Source organism: Gracilinanus agilis, chromosome 6 (assembly GCF_016433145.1).
Source record: "Gracilinanus agilis isolate LMUSP501 chromosome 6, AgileGrace, whole genome shotgun sequence".
Taxonomy (NCBI): Eukaryota; Metazoa; Chordata; class Mammalia; order Didelphimorphia; family Didelphidae; genus Gracilinanus; species Gracilinanus agilis.
Genome location: NC_058135.1, coordinates 161,509,046 through 161,526,497, shown reverse-complemented (window position 1 = coordinate 161,526,497; position 17,452 = coordinate 161,509,046). Strand labels below are relative to the sequence as shown.

Genomic DNA, 17,452 nt, shown 5'->3' with positions numbered 1-17,452 from the left:
TAGTTTTTCTACAAGAGGGAGTTGTCAAGGAGAAAACTGTGGAATTTTCATAGAAGATGAGTTTAGGAGCAAATATTCTGTTCTTTATCTGTGATGAGAGCATGGGAGAACACCTATCTCTTGGCACTAGTAGTAAACCTAGCTGGAAGCTTTCAACTCAGCTTCCATTATCAAGGGAGAAAGCCCTTTTTTTTATGGCACACTCATTGCTTTTAATCAGTCATAAACATTTATTAAAGTCTTACTGTGTGCAGACACTGTGGTCAGCATTTTCTCCACTATCCTTGGGAAGTCAATATACCCATCCTTTCCAATGACTGTTTAACCACTTGGTCTTGGGGGAATGTTTTCTATTATCTGGTCACTTATTCCCACCACTCCTCTGAGGGGCAGGAAATAGTTAAGGTGCTTCCATGATGCCAAATGGTTTACAGGGTAGGGGAGTGGGAAAGGGGGACCAGAAAATCCTAGTTCATTTCTTTTTCTTTTAAACCCTTACCTTCTGTCCTAGTAACAACTTGAAGACAAAAGGGCAAAGGCTAGGCAATCAGGGTTAAGTGACTTGCCCAGAAGTCCCTAACTCATGCCTATAGACCTTATTTTTCTTACAGCTAGTCTTCACACACACACACACACACACACACACACACAAACTCTTTCTACTTTCTTTATACCAGGGGTTTCACAGAACAAGAGCTCATTCACATAACACTTTAAGTGCTTTCTAAGTATTCTCAGTTAGTGCTTAAAAAACCCTCTGAACTATGGTCTATTATTATACCCACTTTTCAGATGAGGAAATTGAGGCAGAGTGCGATAACCTGACTACATGATCAGTCCATGTCTGAGAGAGAAGCAGAATTCCTCTCTTTCTGACTCCAGGTCCAGCATTCCCTCCACTGTACCAACTTAGATGCCTCCAATCATCAATATCTATACTTTACAGATATAGGAACTGCTGTTTGGGGAGGGGGTGACAGAAGAATGGAAACGTCTTAAGGCATGTGCCAATAGTTCAATTCCTCAGTCTTCATATCTCCAGAACCCAGCAGAGTGCCTCAGTAGACATTAAACAAATGTGTACTTAATTGAATTGACAGGTCAAAAGTATATGTTTTAGGGGCAGCTGAGTGGATAGAGTCAGGTCTGGAGAAAGACAGTCCTAGGTTCAAATCTGGCCTCAAGATTCTTCCTAGATATGGGATGCTGGGCAAGTCACTAAACCCCAATTGTCTAGCCCTTCCAGATCTTCTGCCTTGGAATCGACACAGTGTCAGTTTGAAGACAGAAGGTAAGGTTTAAAAAAAAATGTATATGTGATTTAGAGGCGGGGTTAGATCATCGACTGTGAGTTTATCAGAGGTGGGAAGGGTAATAGTACCTCAGTCATTCCTTTGTAGGCACACAGACCCAGAACCTGCCTCTAGGAGAAAGGCCGAGTCCTTGCCTCTAAACAGAGTTTGTGATTTTAAAATTGTCCAATTCTATTAGAAATTCAGAAAACAGAAGCTTTTTGGCTTGTGTTACTATATCCCCATTGTGTGGCATATAGTAGGTACTTCATAAATGCTTGTTGATTAAATGATCAAAAATCTTTGTCAACTAATGTCATAACTGGCCTAAAGACAGATCCAAATAGTTTTCTTTTTGACTCACGAGTGAGAAAAGGATGGACAAGATAAATCTCAGCAAATGGGTAAATTGTTTAGCCCAGGGCTGAATTCACTAAATATATAGGTATCTAGAATGATTTGAGCTTTGGCTCACTAGGTGAGGTTTCTGTATCTCTCTTTCTGTATCCCCATCTGTAAAATAGTATGAAATAAATTGACCTGGTTCTAGTTCACATAAAACTTTATCTGCCTGGAAATTAAAAAAACAACAAAAAAAACTCGTACCTTCTGTCTTAGAATTGATAAAGACAGAAGAGCAGAAAGGGCTAGGCAAGTGGTTAAGTGACTTGCCCAGGGTAACACAATTGGGCAGTGTCTTTAGGTCAGATTTGAACCCAGGTCTTCCCAACTCTAGGCCTGGCTCTCTATCCAAGCTACCTAGCTGCCCCAAAATAGATGAATCAATTTTATGGGGAAAAGAAAGTGTGCTCCCTGAGAATCATACCTGGGTCAAAAGAATCTTGCATGATACCACTATACCATTGACACCCACCTGCAAATTATTCATGGACCTGTAAGCTTGAAATAATGGACCCTGGAGTCAGGGAGCCCTGGGTTCGAATCCTGCCTCAAACCTTCACTAGTTTCTAAAATCCCATTTTCCTTATCCATAAAATAAGGTTAATGATACTTGTAACAAATACTTACTAGCACTACTGTGAGGTTCAAGTCAGTCAACTAACATTTTGTTAGGTGCCTACTATGTGCTAAGCTCTGGGGATACAAAGAAAGGAAAGGCAGAAATGAAAAAAAAATTTTTAGTTCCTGTTCTTAGGAGCTGTCTAATAATGCTGGCCATAAAGTGATTTATGACCCTTAGAGTTAACAGCTAGCTAGTATATTGCACTTTATATACACTTCTCATTTGACTTTAATAACAATCTTCTGTAAAAGATGCTATTATTGTCCCTATTTTGCAGATAAAGAAACTGAGGATGGCAGAGATTTAGTGACTTGCCCAGGGTCCTACAAGTAGAAAGGAACTGAAAAAGGATTTGAACTCATGCTGGACAGAGAGACTCTCCTTCAGTCATCTAGCTATCCATAATCATCACTCAATGCTTAAGTGTAAATAGAATCAGATATCAAGATGGGTTAAAAAAATCCCAAACCAGAATCATGTGGTAGTCCAATCTAATTCTTCCTGTTTTACAGAAGGTTGAACTGAAGGGCAGTGAGAGGGGCCATGAGTTTAGCCAGCTTCATACAGTGAATCAGTGCTCTAACAATCCTGGGTCATGGGTACCCAACCAATATTTCCAATGATTGATTTAGAGGAGTCCCCCAAAAGGCTGGCAGCAGTCACAAGAAGCTATGTGCATCCTCAACCCCAAGCAACTTTCAGAAGGACACAGAGACTTTTAGACAATTCCCAGGAGAGACTGAGGGGGAAACTAGCCCAGGTCCATCTCCCCACAGCCAAAATGCAGTTACAGCACTTAGACACAAAGCAATATGGTCACAAAGGACTTCCTGGCTATTAGTGCCTTCCATCCTCTGAACAACCCAGGGAGTTAGCTAACCCAATGTGCAAGTTTAGCTCATCTCTTAGTGGTAGCTGGAGAAAATGAACAGACTATTTAGTTCCTCAATAACTGGTATTGTAACATGTTGGTTAAATGACGGATGGGTCTTTACAACTTTATTGTTGGCTGTAATACAGAAACAATATGGGGGCAACTAAGTGGCTCAGTGGATTGAGAGCAGAAGACAGGAGGTTTTGGGTTCCAATCTGACCTCAGACACTTCCTAGCTGTGTGACCCTGGGCAAGTCACTTAATCCCCATTGTCTAGCCCTTACTGCTCTTTTGCCTTAGAACCAATAATAGTGGTGATTCTAAGACAAAAGGTAAGGGTTCGAAAATAAATAAAATGAAATAATAATATGCATGCATTAGTATTCCCTCTTTCCTCAAATATTTCTATACATTTTTCAGATCTTTTCTTGGCCTCTTTCTGTCTCTCATTTGTTGTTGAGTTGTTTCAATCCTGTCTAACTTTTTGGGACCCCATTTGGGGTTTTCTTGGCAAAGATACTGGAGTTGTTTGCCATTTCCTTCTCTAGTTCATTTTATAGATGAGAAAATTGAGGGAAACAGGGTGAAGTGACTTGCCCAGGTTCACACAGATAGGAAGTTTCTAAGACTAGATTTGAACCCAGGCCTTCCTGACTCCAGGATATCTACTACACCATTTCACTGCCTTAGGTATCTCTATTACCTTATTCTTAGGTGTGTAAATTTATCTCCCCACCCCACTCCCAATTCTTTTCTCGAGGGCTGAGAGCATTCCGTTTTGCTTTTTTATCCCCAACACCTACCATAGTATTTTTGCTTATAGTAGGCGCTTAATTTATGCTTGTTGGCCCGAACTGAATTATCTTTAGTCATCTATCTGTCCTTAGCTGGAAATATTTTAATTTGACCCAAATTCTCTCTCTCTCTCTCTCTCTCTCTCTCTCTCTCTCTCTCTCTCTCTCTCTCTCTCAAAAATATATATACACATACAAACATATATGTATATATGTAATTTTGCATTTTTTAAAAAGTAAAGTACAACAGTGTGCTGGAAAGAATGGGTGGCAGTAAAGTTGCTCCTACTTCCACCATCAAGAAGGTGTGTGGCCTGGGGCAAGCTGTTTATGGGATCTGGCTTTTCTTTCCTTAAGTCTAAAGGAGGTGGGGCAGACCGGGAGATCGTAAAGGTCTCTTCCATCTCTCAGACTCAGATTCTAGAACTTGATGGGAGTGTGCTTAAAGAAATGGGCTCTGGCAATGGGTGCAGCAGCAGGAGTAGGGACCCTAAAGAGATCGTGCATCAAAGTTGATGTAAATGGCCAGAAGGATGAGTGCTGCAGCTAGCAGCCAAAGAGACAGTCTAGTTGCTGCTGAGAAACCCATAGATAGAAGAGAGACAGCTTCTCTGTCAATAAGACTAACAGCTCAAAGAGGGAAGGCAGAGCTCTTGACTTTGGAACTCGAAGGGGAAAGCAAAGAAGAGCAGAGACCGTAGAGAGGAAGCTGGTGAGAAGGAAGCAGGGAGATGACAGGTTTTAGAAGAGGATGTAGGAAAAGGCTTATCTGAAAGGAAAAGGTGCTTTTTGGGAACAGGAGTTCTTGTAGATGAGCTACTTGCAAGTGGGGAATGTTTCATTGTTTGTACTTGGGTCTTCTCACCCCCTGACACAATGCCTGACAAAGTAGGTGCTTAATAAATGCTGATTTAAGAACCAGGAAAACATTGTACACAGTAACTGAAACATTGTGGGAGGATCAAATGTAATAGACTTCGCTACTAATAGCAATACACAGATCCAGGACAATCCCGAGCGACTGAGTGCTATCCACCCCCAGAGAAAGAACCGTGCTAGTAGAAATCCAGAAGAAAAACAGATGATGTATCTACCACTTGTTTATAGGGTGTAGGATGAGTTTTTGGTTTTAAAAGATCACTCTCTTACAAAAATGAATAATTAAAAAATTAAAACTAAAAAAAAAATGATGGCTTAACGACTGACCGGGAAGTAGGGAGCAGGAAAACGTAATTGCAGACACTATCTGGGTGGGGGACATCACAGCTAGGGAGGTGTTAACCAGGGGATGGAGTCAGAGGGGGCGGGGGAGTGCTATCAGTCCGGGACAACCGCATGGGAGAGGTAAGGGAGCCAGAAAAATGGAAAATGACAAGGTGACAGCAGCCATCTGGTGACGGTAAACAGGAGGGAGGACCACGACCCATGAGCTAGGGAGGGAGGAAAAGCCGAGAGGCGGTGACAGCCTGGGTGAGAGAGAGGAAAGGCAGTTAGGCAGGCGCGGAGGCGGAAGCCTCACCTCTGTCTGTTCCTCGGTGAGGCCAACCTCGGCAGCGATGAGGAGCAGCGTCGTAGGGTCGGGGTACTTCCCTTTGTTGAAGTTTGACTCCAGGGTCTCCACCTGGTCCTGCGTGAGGCCGTTCACTTCCTCTGTGGACATGGTCCCCGTGGCCACTAGATGGGGAGAAAAGTACAGGGAAGGGGCGGTGTGAGATTGCAGTCTGGAGAAGAACTCTGGCGGCCCCCGTCTCCGGGGTCCCGGGAATAGGGCGCAGGCTGCGGCTGGGGCTCTAAGATCTCCCAGATCCCAGCCCTCAGCTCACACCCGGGCACCAGATCTTAGCCCCAAGGCGGGCTCGGGGCGGGGCGGCTCCCAGTGGAGCCCAGCCTTCGGGTGTGTAGGAGCACCCACCCCCTACCTCTCCCCCCACCCCCACCCCACCCAGGCTCACTTCTGTTGCTCCAGCTGGGCCGGAAAAGGGCGGTCCACAGTCCCCTTGGAGACCTCCCTGAGTCCTCTCCTCCTCCTCCGAGCCTTTCTCTTGCCTCTCGCACACCTTCCCGGGCATTTATCCCAGTCCTTGCCTTGGCCCTGGGGCAGCGAGCTGAAGTCAAGAGGATGACTCAAATCTCCCTCCTAAAGGAGTAGGGCTGAGGGAGAAGATGGATAAAACCGCCTTCCACTGCCTTTTGTGCCGAGGAGAGGAGGGGAATAATCGCTTTAGGAAGGAAGGGCAGAAGGAAGAGGTCCAGGCTTGGGAATCAGGCAAGGAAATGTACGCTTTGGACGTTTCCCACTAAAATCGCTTCATTGCTCCCATCATTTTGCACGTGGTGGGCATTGCTCCAGAGCTCTACAGCTCCAAAGAAGTCGGAGCTGTGAGCTGGCAGGTTTTGCATCGCAAGAGTCCCAGCCAACCAGCACTCATTAAATGGTGCCCCATGCGTTCTAGGTGTTGGGCATACGAAACTGAAAAACCTGTCGGGAGGGAGGTGCAGATAGAGAACGCATTGGGGTTGGGGAAGGAAGCCCCTAAAACCTTTACTCTTCGTTCCTTGCCCTTAGCCACCACTCCACTTCCCCAAATGTGTATATCTTCCTTCTAGAAGCTTGATTCCCTTGAATCAGGGCCCAACACTGTTATGGGTGGTTGTGGCTTGACTTCAGTGATCTGGGCTTCTCGATAGACCTTTAAATTGTTAAGTGGGTGCAATGAAATCATAGGTTTTCCCCTATCCCCCCAAACCCTCCCCTCTCCAATCATTTCCTAGTCCACTTGACTGCGAGACAGTGCTTACCCTGTACAAAGGTCAATAAGCCTTCTTTATGGGGTGCCAGCGCAAGCACTTTCCTTACAAAGATGACAGGTGTGGGACTTTCCAGCCCTTCCTTGTAAAAGAAGGCAACTAGCCTGCCAGAACTACAAGAGTCTTTGAAGCATCCCTTATCCTTTAGGAATGTTCAATGTGCTCAAGAAATCCAAGGCATTCCTTCCTTCCTTCCTTCCATCTTATTGGTTTCAAGGCAGAAGAGCAGTAAGGGCTAAACAACAGGGTCACACAGCTAGGAAGTGACTGAGGGTAGATTTGAACCCATGACCTCAGTTTCTAGGGATGTGGCTCTCAATGCCCAGAGCCACATAGCTGCTCCCAACAATCATTTCTAAATCTAGCTGCTTTTCTTGCTGCAAAATCCTGTCATAATGATGTGTTTTTCTCGTCCAAGTTTATCTAGGTTTGTTCTTCTTTGTCATTTGACTCTTGGCATATAAACTAAGTGCCATTAATGTTCTTAAATCTGATGAGGTGCATTTTATTACATTAGATCTCTCTGGTTTCCTGTTTCAGTACTTTGTATTAGATTTCAGGATGGAGGTCCTGGTTCTTTTAAAGGGATTCATCCAGTTAGTTGGACGAGCACTGCTGATCTGATCAGGATGGCAGAAGGTAGAATCAATTCTAAGCAGCTAATTCGACAAGCTCCTCTTTAGGACAAGGTTTATTACTGACTAAAAAGTTGAAGGAGGAAAGAAGAGGGAAAAAATTGTTAGAGGAAATGGGTGTGGACATTCTAAACTGCAAAATCTATTCAACCTTTTACCACAGTCCAGGCTTTCTCCTTACAAACTATATTTGATTATTGTTTCCTTTTTCTTTTTTCCCTCTTTTAAGATGAAACAAATAAAACAAATAAATCCAGTAACCTTGACCCCATAAAGGAAACACTTGAGATTATATATCAAAGAGATAAAATCATCAGGATGAAAAGAGTTTAAAATTTTGGTTTTTAGGATGTAGTCCAAATAATTTCGGCAGAAAAGGCCATTTTAAAAATCAGCTTTAAAGATGTAGTTTTTATTGTAGAACATGCTGTTAGAATTTAAAAGCTTAATTGTGATTATTAATATAACAGCAATATGATAATTATTAATAAAGTATAATTAATAATACAACTAAGGGTAGTATTGGGTAAGGTTGAGAAAACTTAAATTACCTTCCCAAAAAGGCCAGAATCAAAAGTACAGTTTAAGAAATTTACTTAATGAATCCTGTTATCCCGGTATTCAATCAATCAATAAACATTTGTTAAGCACCTTCTATTTGTCAGGCACTGTGCAAGCTTTAACGGATACAAAAAAAAAGATCTAAGAGATATAAAAAGAGGAAAACGACAGTCCTTGCCCTCATGTAGTTCAAAAATCTAATGGGGGAAACAATAAGTAAATATATACAAATAGGCTATATATCAAATAAATGGGGAATAATTATGAGAGACAGCACTAAAATTAAGAGGGATCGAGAAAGGCTTTCTGTAGAAGATGGGATTTTATTTGGAACTTGAAGGCAAGGTAGGCAATGGGTGGAATTAAGGAGGGAGAGTATTCCAGGCATGGGGCAAAGTCACAGCAAATGCCCAGAGTCAAGAGATAGTATCTTGTTGGTGAAACATCAAGGTGGCCAGTGACACTGGACCAAAGAGTGTAATCTTGGGGAGTGAAGTTATAATCGATTGGAAATGGAGGAGGGGGACTAGGTTATGAAGGACTGTGAATATCAAACAGAATCTTTTATTGTCCAAGAGTTGATTGGATGTCACTTGGAGTTTATTCAGTAGGGGATGGCATGATCCCACTTGAGCTTTAGGGAAATCACTTTGGTGTTTGAATGTAGGCTGGATTGGAGTGGAAAGAGGCTTGAAGCAGGCAGATCTATGGGTAGGCTCTTGCAATAGTTCCAGTAAGTGGTGTTGAGGACCTGTACCAGAGCAGTGTCAGAGGAGAGAAGGGGGTGTATAGGAGAGATGTTACAAAAGTGATATCATCAGACTTTGGAAACAGATTGGACATGAGGGGGTGAGAGATGGTGAGGAATCCAGGATGACTCCTAGGTTGTGAGCCTGAGGGATTGGGAGAATGGTGTTACCCTCTATGGTAACTGGGAAGGGAGGAGGAGGGGAAGGTTTAGGAGGAAAGAAAATGAGTTCCATTTTGGACACATTGAGTATAAGATGTCTACTGGATGTCGTCGCCTATGAGATCTAGTTGGAGATGCTAGATTAGATGTCAGCCGAGAAGCTTGGGCAGTGTAGGTCCATTTGAGTGTCCTCAGCACAGAGATAGTTATTAAATCCATGGATGCTAACGAGATCATCAAATGCAGTATTATAGGGGGAGAAGGGAAGAGGCCCCAGAACAGAACCCTGGGGGACATCTGCAGTTAGAAGGTGTGATCTGGGTGAGGACCTAACAAAGGAGACTGAAAAGGAGCAGCTGACTGATAGGTAGGAGGAAAACCAGGAGAAAGTGGTGTCCTGAAAACCTATAGAGAAGATAGGATCAAGGAGGAGAGAGTGGTCAGCAGTGTCAAAGGCTGCAGAGCGGTCAAGGAGAATGAATAACCTGGAAATTTTTGATCAGCTGAGTTCTGTAGTGATCAAAACAATACAAATATGTTTTTTTTTGTTTTGTTTTTTGAAAGATAAAGTTACCTTGGAGAAAATCCTTGAGGTTGCTAAGTGACTCAGTGGATAGAGAGCTAAGCTGAAGATGGGAGGTCCTAGGTTCAAATCTGATCTCAGATACTTCCTAGCTGTGTGACCCTGGGCAAGTCACAACCCCAGTTGCCTAACCCTTACTGCTCTTCTGCCTTGGAACCCATACTGAATACCCATTCTAAGACAGAAGGTAAAGGTTTAAAAAAGAAAAGAAGATCCTCTATAAACATTAGTTGAGGGAGGGGAGATGCTATTGGCCTGCCCAATTTTGCAATTTTCCTTAGTACCCAGCAATTGCCAGCTCTGTCATATCACTCCTTCCACTATCTCCAGTACCACCCACAGCCTCTTCTTTCACTAAGCCAAAGGGATGCTGGTCTCTTATCAGCTACAAATAGCTTCCCAGTCACAACAGTAGGAAAACTTTCTGAATCTAAATAGTTTTTAATGAAATTTACTCAGGATTCCATATATCAGGTAAAAGAGGGTGAAAGAAAGGAAAAAATCTAAAATTTAAAATGACACATTGCGTTCGTTATATATTAGCCATGAAAACACAGTGTGAGAATGCTAAGAATATTATCACTCCCTAGAGCTTTTATACCTCCATCATTTTAGAACCTAGAAACTATTTATAACTTCTCTTACAACATCATGCACAGGGGGCAGCTGGGTGGATTGAGAGTCAGGCCTAGAGGCGGGAGGTCCTGGGTTCAAATCTGGCCTCAGACACTTCCCAGCTGTGTGACCCTGGGCAAGTCACTTGACCCCCATTGCCCACCCTTCCCACTCTTCCATCAAGGAGCCAATACACAGAAGTTAAGGGTTTAAAAACAAAACAAAACAAAACAAAAAACAAAAACAAAAAAAAACAACATCATGCACACAGGATGCCTAATGGAGATATCCAACACTGACCTGGTGCTTGTATGCAACTACTGAGGCAAGATATGAACACACATTCAATGTTGAAATCCATACAAAGTACCATGCATTTGCCAATACGGTTCTTTCATAGAATTCTAGCCCACTGGAGATATAAGGGGCCATCTAGTCAGGAAATCATAGAATATGAGAATGGAAAAGGACCTCAGAGACAATCTAGTCCAGTGGCAGCTAGAGAAGTACTGTGAATAGAGCACAGGGTCTGGAATCAGTAAGATCTGAATTCAAATCCAGCCTTGGGCACTTATTAGCTGTGTGACCTATTCCTCTTAGCCTGACCCTATGGTGCAGACTTTCAATAACTTAGGCAAATAATAGTGTCTAGATAGAAGTTTGTTTCATCTTTGAAGCTTTGAAGTAACTAAATAGTGCTATGGAAGGAAGGAAGGAAGGAAGGAAGGAAGGAAGGAAGGAAGGAAAGAAGGAAGGTAGGATAGATAGATGGATTTAATAATGCCTACTCTATTCCAGGAACTACTGAGGACTTAATTATCTCATTTGATCCTCATGACAAACTTGGGAAGTAGGTGCTATTATTATCCTCATTTTACCATTGAGGAAACTGAGGCAGAGGTTAGCTGACTTGCCCCAGGTCATACAGAAAGTGCATGTTTGAGGTGGGATTTGAACTCAGATCTTCCTGAATTCAAACCCAGGAAGATTCCATTTTCCTTAACAGAGAGATGTTCCTTGAGTTGTTTTACCTTCTCTTCGATGAGAGACAAAACTTTGAGCAGTCACTTGGTCATTGCAATAATGGAAGCATCACATAGAAGTATCACATACTCTGCCTAGAACAATTTTTCTACCTAGGCTTGGTCTGGCTTCCTCATGAGGGGGCCTGAATTGCTAGTGATCCTGGGAGTTGTATATCTCCCCAGTACAGGAAAAGAGAGAGCTTCTGCAGTATCAGAACTGGAAGGAGGAGTTTTCTGCCAAACAGCAGTTTCAAAAAATTCTCAAGGAAAAGAATGCAGAGAGATGATGGATGGGTTTCACTACAGCCACCCTAAGCAGTAGCAGGGGTGAGAGCAGAGCAGTTCTGGGGTAGCACCTTGAGTAGAATGGTTCCTCTCCTCAAATCCATGCATCTGGAGATACTAGAGAACTGAAAACTAAATAAAGGAGCAAGAGTCAAAGGATAAAGCTTCCTTTTCTTTTCTCTTTTCTTTTCTTTTCTTTTCTTTTCTTTTCTTTTCTCTTCCTTTCTCTTCTCTTCTCTTCTCTTCTCTTCTCTTCTCTTCTCTTCTTAATCAAGAGCTACTGCTCAGGTGTCTGGAGCACTGAGAAAAACTCAGATGTGGGGGTCCTTATCCCTTTCTCTAACATCTGGATGTGATTGGCACACAGTCCTAGGTGAGTTCTTCTAGTCTGTTCAAGACTATCTAGGAGCAGTGAGGTAGTTCAGTGGATAGATCAAGGCCTGGAGACAGGAAGTCTTGTTTTCAAATCTGGCCTCAGCTATTTTGGAGCTGGGTGATCCTAGGGAAGTCACTGAACCCCAGTTGCCTAGCCTTTACTGCTCTTCTGCCTTGGAACCAATATTCAGCCTTGACTCTGAGACAGAAGGTGGGAGTTAAAAAACAAAACAAAACTGTATCAAGCCAATCTTCTTTCTCATAAATATCTTTGATTGATCCAGCCTGTGCATTTCCTTGTGTTTATTAGTTCATGGCAGGAGATGGGAAAGCTCTGCAAGCCACTTAGGGGAGAGTAAACTTCCCAGATACAGAACTAGGACCCAAACCCAAATCCTTTGTCAGCACGATGCTGTGTTCTTTTCATTTTCCCCTTTCTGCAGAACTCTTGAGGCTTGAGACTTGGTTCCACATTTGCAAGATGTGATTAACTAAACCAAATATGGAACTATTGGCTAGAGGCAAACCTAGTGAATGCCAGGATTCCCCAAAGGAAAACAACAGAGTGAATATAAATGACTGAGTAAGGAAGAAAAGAAAGAGAAAAATATTTTAGGTTTTGCCTTGGATTTCAAATACAGCGTTAATGTTGAATCAAATACCCCTTCAATAATGTCTCTCAGTGGGAGAACTCAATTCCCATGCCACGTAGCGGACCAATTCAAAGTATTTTCCACAGAAAGCATTTCTATTCCCTTCAGAGCATTATGGTGAGATCGGGCAAAGATAGAATTTGCCCTGTTTTGCAGATGGAGAGATAGAGGCACAGAGAAATGAACTGACTTCTTCAAACTCTACAGGCAGAGGCAGGACCATGACTCAGAATAGGGAATTGTGGTATGATGTCAGGGGTGGGCAAAGTTTCTTTTAATCTCTCCAGATCTCTCACTTTCCTGCTTTGTGGATGCCTGAAATTCTGCCAAGATACTTCATTACTTTAGCTTAAGATTTAATCCCTGTTAAAATGTGAACTCTTTCCTTCTTCCCCCAATGAGACTGCATCCTCTGTTATTTACACATTAGTACGAAAGTGAAGAAGTACTTGTGAACTGGGGTAGGAGAAGGGGGTGAGTGGCACCCATTTCAACCATCACCCATTTCAATTTGGTCAAGGCTCATAGCTGATCCTGACTCCTGGAATAGTCCAGTACTCCCCATGTCTCTGCTGCCTCCATCTCTTCTCCTACCTACACTTTAACCAGGTTCTCCAAAGAGTTTTCTTGCTCCCTTTCTCAATGAGATTTTCTTTAGAAGGGAAGAGACAAGAAAAAGAATCCATCTCCATTTTCAAGCTTTATACTAGACTCATTTTACAGATGAAGGACTTGAGGCCAGTATAAGGCATGTCCGAGGCAAGATTTAAAAGTTGTGCTCCTTATAGACCTACCTCAAATCTTTACTATAATACCCACCACTTGACTTCTGAAAATGCATATTACCTATGTTTTTGACATATTGATCAGCTGTGTTGATTGTTTTTTCTTCTGTTTTTAATCTCTAAAAATTCTATTTTTATATATGATGTTTATCTGGGAAGGGAGAAAAGAAAGATACTTGGTAAAACTAGGAAGATGTAAAAAAAACACATCAGTAAACACTATTAAAAATATATGCCAGAGGGAAGCTTATATGGCTCAGTGGATAGAGACCCAGACCTGGAAACAGGAGGTCTTAGGTTCAAATCTGACTTCAGACAATTCCTAGCTATATGACCCTGAGTCAGTCGCTTAACTCCTATTGCCTAGCCCTTACTTCTCTTCTGTCTTAGAACTGATACTAAGACCGAAGGTAAGGGTGTGTGTGTATTTGTATATAATACATATATATTTATATATTTATTTATAGATACACATATATGTATATTTAGGCAAAAGTAGAATTTTCTAGCATTAAAGTGTGTATTTAAGGACATTACACGGACCCTCTTTGTGGCCTCCCTCCCAGGACCCACATGATGCACCTTTGTGGCTGCCTACCTTAAGCCTGACTCTACTCCAGTCGTGGCTTCGATTAAGGCATGAACAATTTGGCAGGTTTGTTCAAGCTCACAAGGAGAGGCCAGAAGCCCGCAGAATCATCGCTCCTCCTACTTCGCTTAGTAGAACAGAAACAAGTACATACAATATCACCTTCTAATACACAAAGTGAGCAAGGTACATCATGTCCTCCGAGAACATGCTGTGTATTGCTTGATAAAGAAAGAAGGAAGAGAAATGTCAACATGGAAATGAAAAGGAACACATGCCATTCCCCTTGGTCATTAGTGTCCACATTAGCCCTAACAACCTCCTGTTCCTACGAAGCTTGTCAAGCAAACATGTGGCCTTTGGTTATGACACCACACAGTTAAAAGAGCCTATAATACAGTCAGCAATAAATCCTATTGGTTTAGCAGCCTGGAGTTCTAGGGCACTTGGCTGCTTGGCTAAATTAGTATTAAACTTAAAAAAAAATTTTTTTTAAACCCTTACCTTTTGTCTTAGAATCAGTACTAAGTATTGGTTCCAAGGCAGAAGAGTGGCAAGAGCTAGACAACTGGAGTGATGTGGCTTGTGTTAGGTGACCTGCCCATGGTGACACAGCCAAGAAGTATCTGAGGCTGGATATGAACCCAGGAAGATGAATCTGCCTGACTCCAAACTGGTTCTCTATCCACTGTGCTATCTAGTTTGCCCCTTATTTTAGAGTTAAAGAAACTAAGTCCTAGAGTGTTAAACTGGTTTACTCAAAGTCGCCTGGGGGTATGTCTTTTATTTTCCTCTCTGTGTATGTGTGTGTGTATATTTGTCTACTACAGAAGCAGCTTTCATGAACATATCATCTGGATCCTGAAAGTATTTTTTAATGATTTATTTAAAATTTTAAATTATTATTAAAAAATAAGTTTTTATTGATTTTTTTTATGTCAACCTAATTCCCCTCCCCATCTCTTCTCTTCTCTCCCCCAGCAAGCCATCCCAAGTAACAAATAGCGTTTTTTAACAAGAAAAAAGAAAGGAAAAGAAAAAGATGGGGGAAAATCAGTACAATCAATACACTGAAAAAGTTAAAAAAACATGCATAAAGTGCAACACTTGTGCATCTCCCACCTCCATAATGGGGTGGGTTGGGAGCGTGGGAAGGTCATTTTTTAAGCAAGAGTTCCTGTTAAGCTTAGGTATGACTAAATAATGTTCAGCGACCAAAAAGAGAATATTTTTAGAATCTGAGTATTAACGCTACTAATAACTCATCTTTCTCCACTCCCCAATTCCTTCCATTAATAGATAAAGAGGAAGAGAAGCAACACCACAGTCAGCAGTGTGTGGGCAGAGATGGTTGTCATGAGGTGGTTTAGAAATCAGCCTCAGTGATGGCTGTTTGGTTGCTCAGCCCAGCCAGTGAAATTTGGAGAAACAGCTTAGGTCCCTTCCATGCCTTCTGGAGTGTTGTGTTTTGTTGTTGTCTTAACCCCGTGGATGATCCTGCCAAAGCACATCTCTTGTAAGTGGTAACAACATAGACTCCATTCAGTTTACAGCTGAATCACAAACGGTAAATCTTACTCCCATGCAGACAAAGAAGGCAGAGAAGGGTGGGCATATCTTGGCGAAGAGCCAGGGACGAAGATCTCTGATGCCAAGCTAGGCTGCGTCTAGGGTCTGTGGAATGTTTTTCCACCTTGGAGAACAGAACTGTTCCCGACCCAGCTGGATGGACTAGCCAATTGTTTCGATGAATACCACTGAAGCCAGGCGGCTGCCCATCCATCTTTTGCCCCATGCTCTTCTTTAGATGGTTGAGAAGTGATTCAGAAGAGCAAAGTGAAACCATTCTACTGGAATGGAGAAGGTTGAATAATAAATAATACCATATTCTCAGTTCAGTGATCAAGTCTTTAGTATCTCCAGTTGTCAGATTTATGTGGCTTACCTAATTGCAGCTGTTTTATTGATTAAGTTTAACTTATCAATTACTTGTAGGATCAGAGATTTAGAGCTGAAAGGGATTTTAGAGGCTATCGAGTCCAATGCCCTCATTTTACAGATGAGGAAATGGAGGTGGAGAGAGTTTAAGTGACTTCTCCAGGGTCATCCAGTGAATTAGTATCTAAAGCAGAATTTTGAGGCTATGTCTTCCTGTCCCCAAGTCTAGGAATCTTTTCACTACCCCCCCTTTTCCCCACTTGACTCCCAACCCAAACTCCACCAGGACCAGACCATTTACAGTCCCTTGGAGGTAATGATCAGACACTCTAGAAAGCTGTTATAAATAGATCTTCACATAAATCCCAGCAATGAATTACTTATTCATTGAACCCAGGGTATAAAATGCTTTGTATAAAAGCCAATCCCCTTTCATAGACAGTTCAGCTTTTGTTCTGGTCCAGAATGGTACATGTGGAAACCTGTGTAAATCTTAAAGACAATAACTAACTTTGTGTTTCTTCACTGGAGTATGATATAAAATTAAGTGATGATATTGCATTTAGCTTGTTAGGAAACAAATGGCTGGATTAAAGGATGAATAGTTAACTCATTTCCATCATCTCTTTTTAGGAAATTCCTAACTTGTGAATGGGCAGTGGCCAAAGCAGAATTATGAGGGCTGGTGTGAGTGTGTATCTGTGTGTGGTGCCCAAAGCCTATACAATGATAGAAATGAATGTGTAGTAAATAATATATTATAATAATAATACTGTTGCACCCTGATCTATGGAGTTAGGAAGAATAGACCTATTTAAGCCATGATGTGAGCCAAAAAAAAACCACCAAGATGGAGATGGGAAGGACCAGAAAAATGAGGAGATTGAATGAGGTGGATTCTGTGATTTTTGATTCTGAAATTCTGTTTTTCCATTACTGTCTGAGTTTTACTGGGTTTAAATCATCCCAGTAAATGAAAAGTGTATTAAAATCATTAATTTCAGAATGAGAAACTCAAAGTATGTCTCTTTCACCTTCTCTCGCTAGCTAGGGAGAGCAAATGGACACATCTTATCACCTGGAATGATTGGCTTAGCTCAGTTTTTCCAACTGCAAAAGCCCAGCAAAATATGTATTTATTCTCTGTATCCTGTCTCAGAGCTGCTGAGACAGTGACAATGCTGAGGGAAAATCGTCCAAGCCTGGGTGTTGCAGCCAGGGATTAGGTGTAAAAGAAGTTTGTCAACTGTGGGTTTTAAAGCCAAGAAGTTTCCTGCTGTGCTCAGGAAGCCTTCACAGTCAGCAAACAAGTGGGTTGATGTGTTAGCCCAATGGAGAGTCTGCAGAATGATAGAAGAGACCTGAAGCCTGCAAAGAGACCAATGGTGAATTTGGTCTTTTAAGAGGTGGTGTTGCTAAGGTGTTGGAAAATACAACTTCAGATGATTTTTGTTTGGACAGTGGATGAGTGGGAAGGAGATGGTTTTTATGGCATCTTGAATAGAAATTATGGCAATTTGCCCTGTGTGGGGCAGTAGTTGGCTCAGTGGAAAGAGCATCAGATCTTGAATCCAGAAACCTAGGTTCAAATCTGGCCTCAGATATTTCCTAGCTGGGTGATCCTAGGCATGTCACTTAACTCCATCTGCCTATCCCTTGCCTTAGAGTTGTTCCTAGGACAGAGAGAGAGAGAGAGAGAGAGAGAG

General features: G+C 42.1%; 1 protein-coding gene across 2 annotated transcripts in view; it reads right to left on the bottom strand.

Moving 5' to 3' along the window:
* Window positions 1-17,452, bottom strand: part of HOPX (HOP homeobox) — a 42,134-nt gene that overhangs the window by 7,883 nt on the left and 16,799 nt on the right. The window contains exon 2 of one of the 2 annotated variants that reach the window (XM_044680314.1): window positions 5,504-5,658. In XM_044680314.1, the coding sequence (XP_044536249.1) occupies window positions 5,504-5,644 (141 nt within the window). In that variant the 5' untranslated portion in view covers window positions 5,645-5,658. Of the gene's footprint in view, window positions 1-5,503; window positions 5,800-17,452 lie in introns of those variants that run through there. The other variant, XM_044680315.1, reaches the window with a different exon arrangement.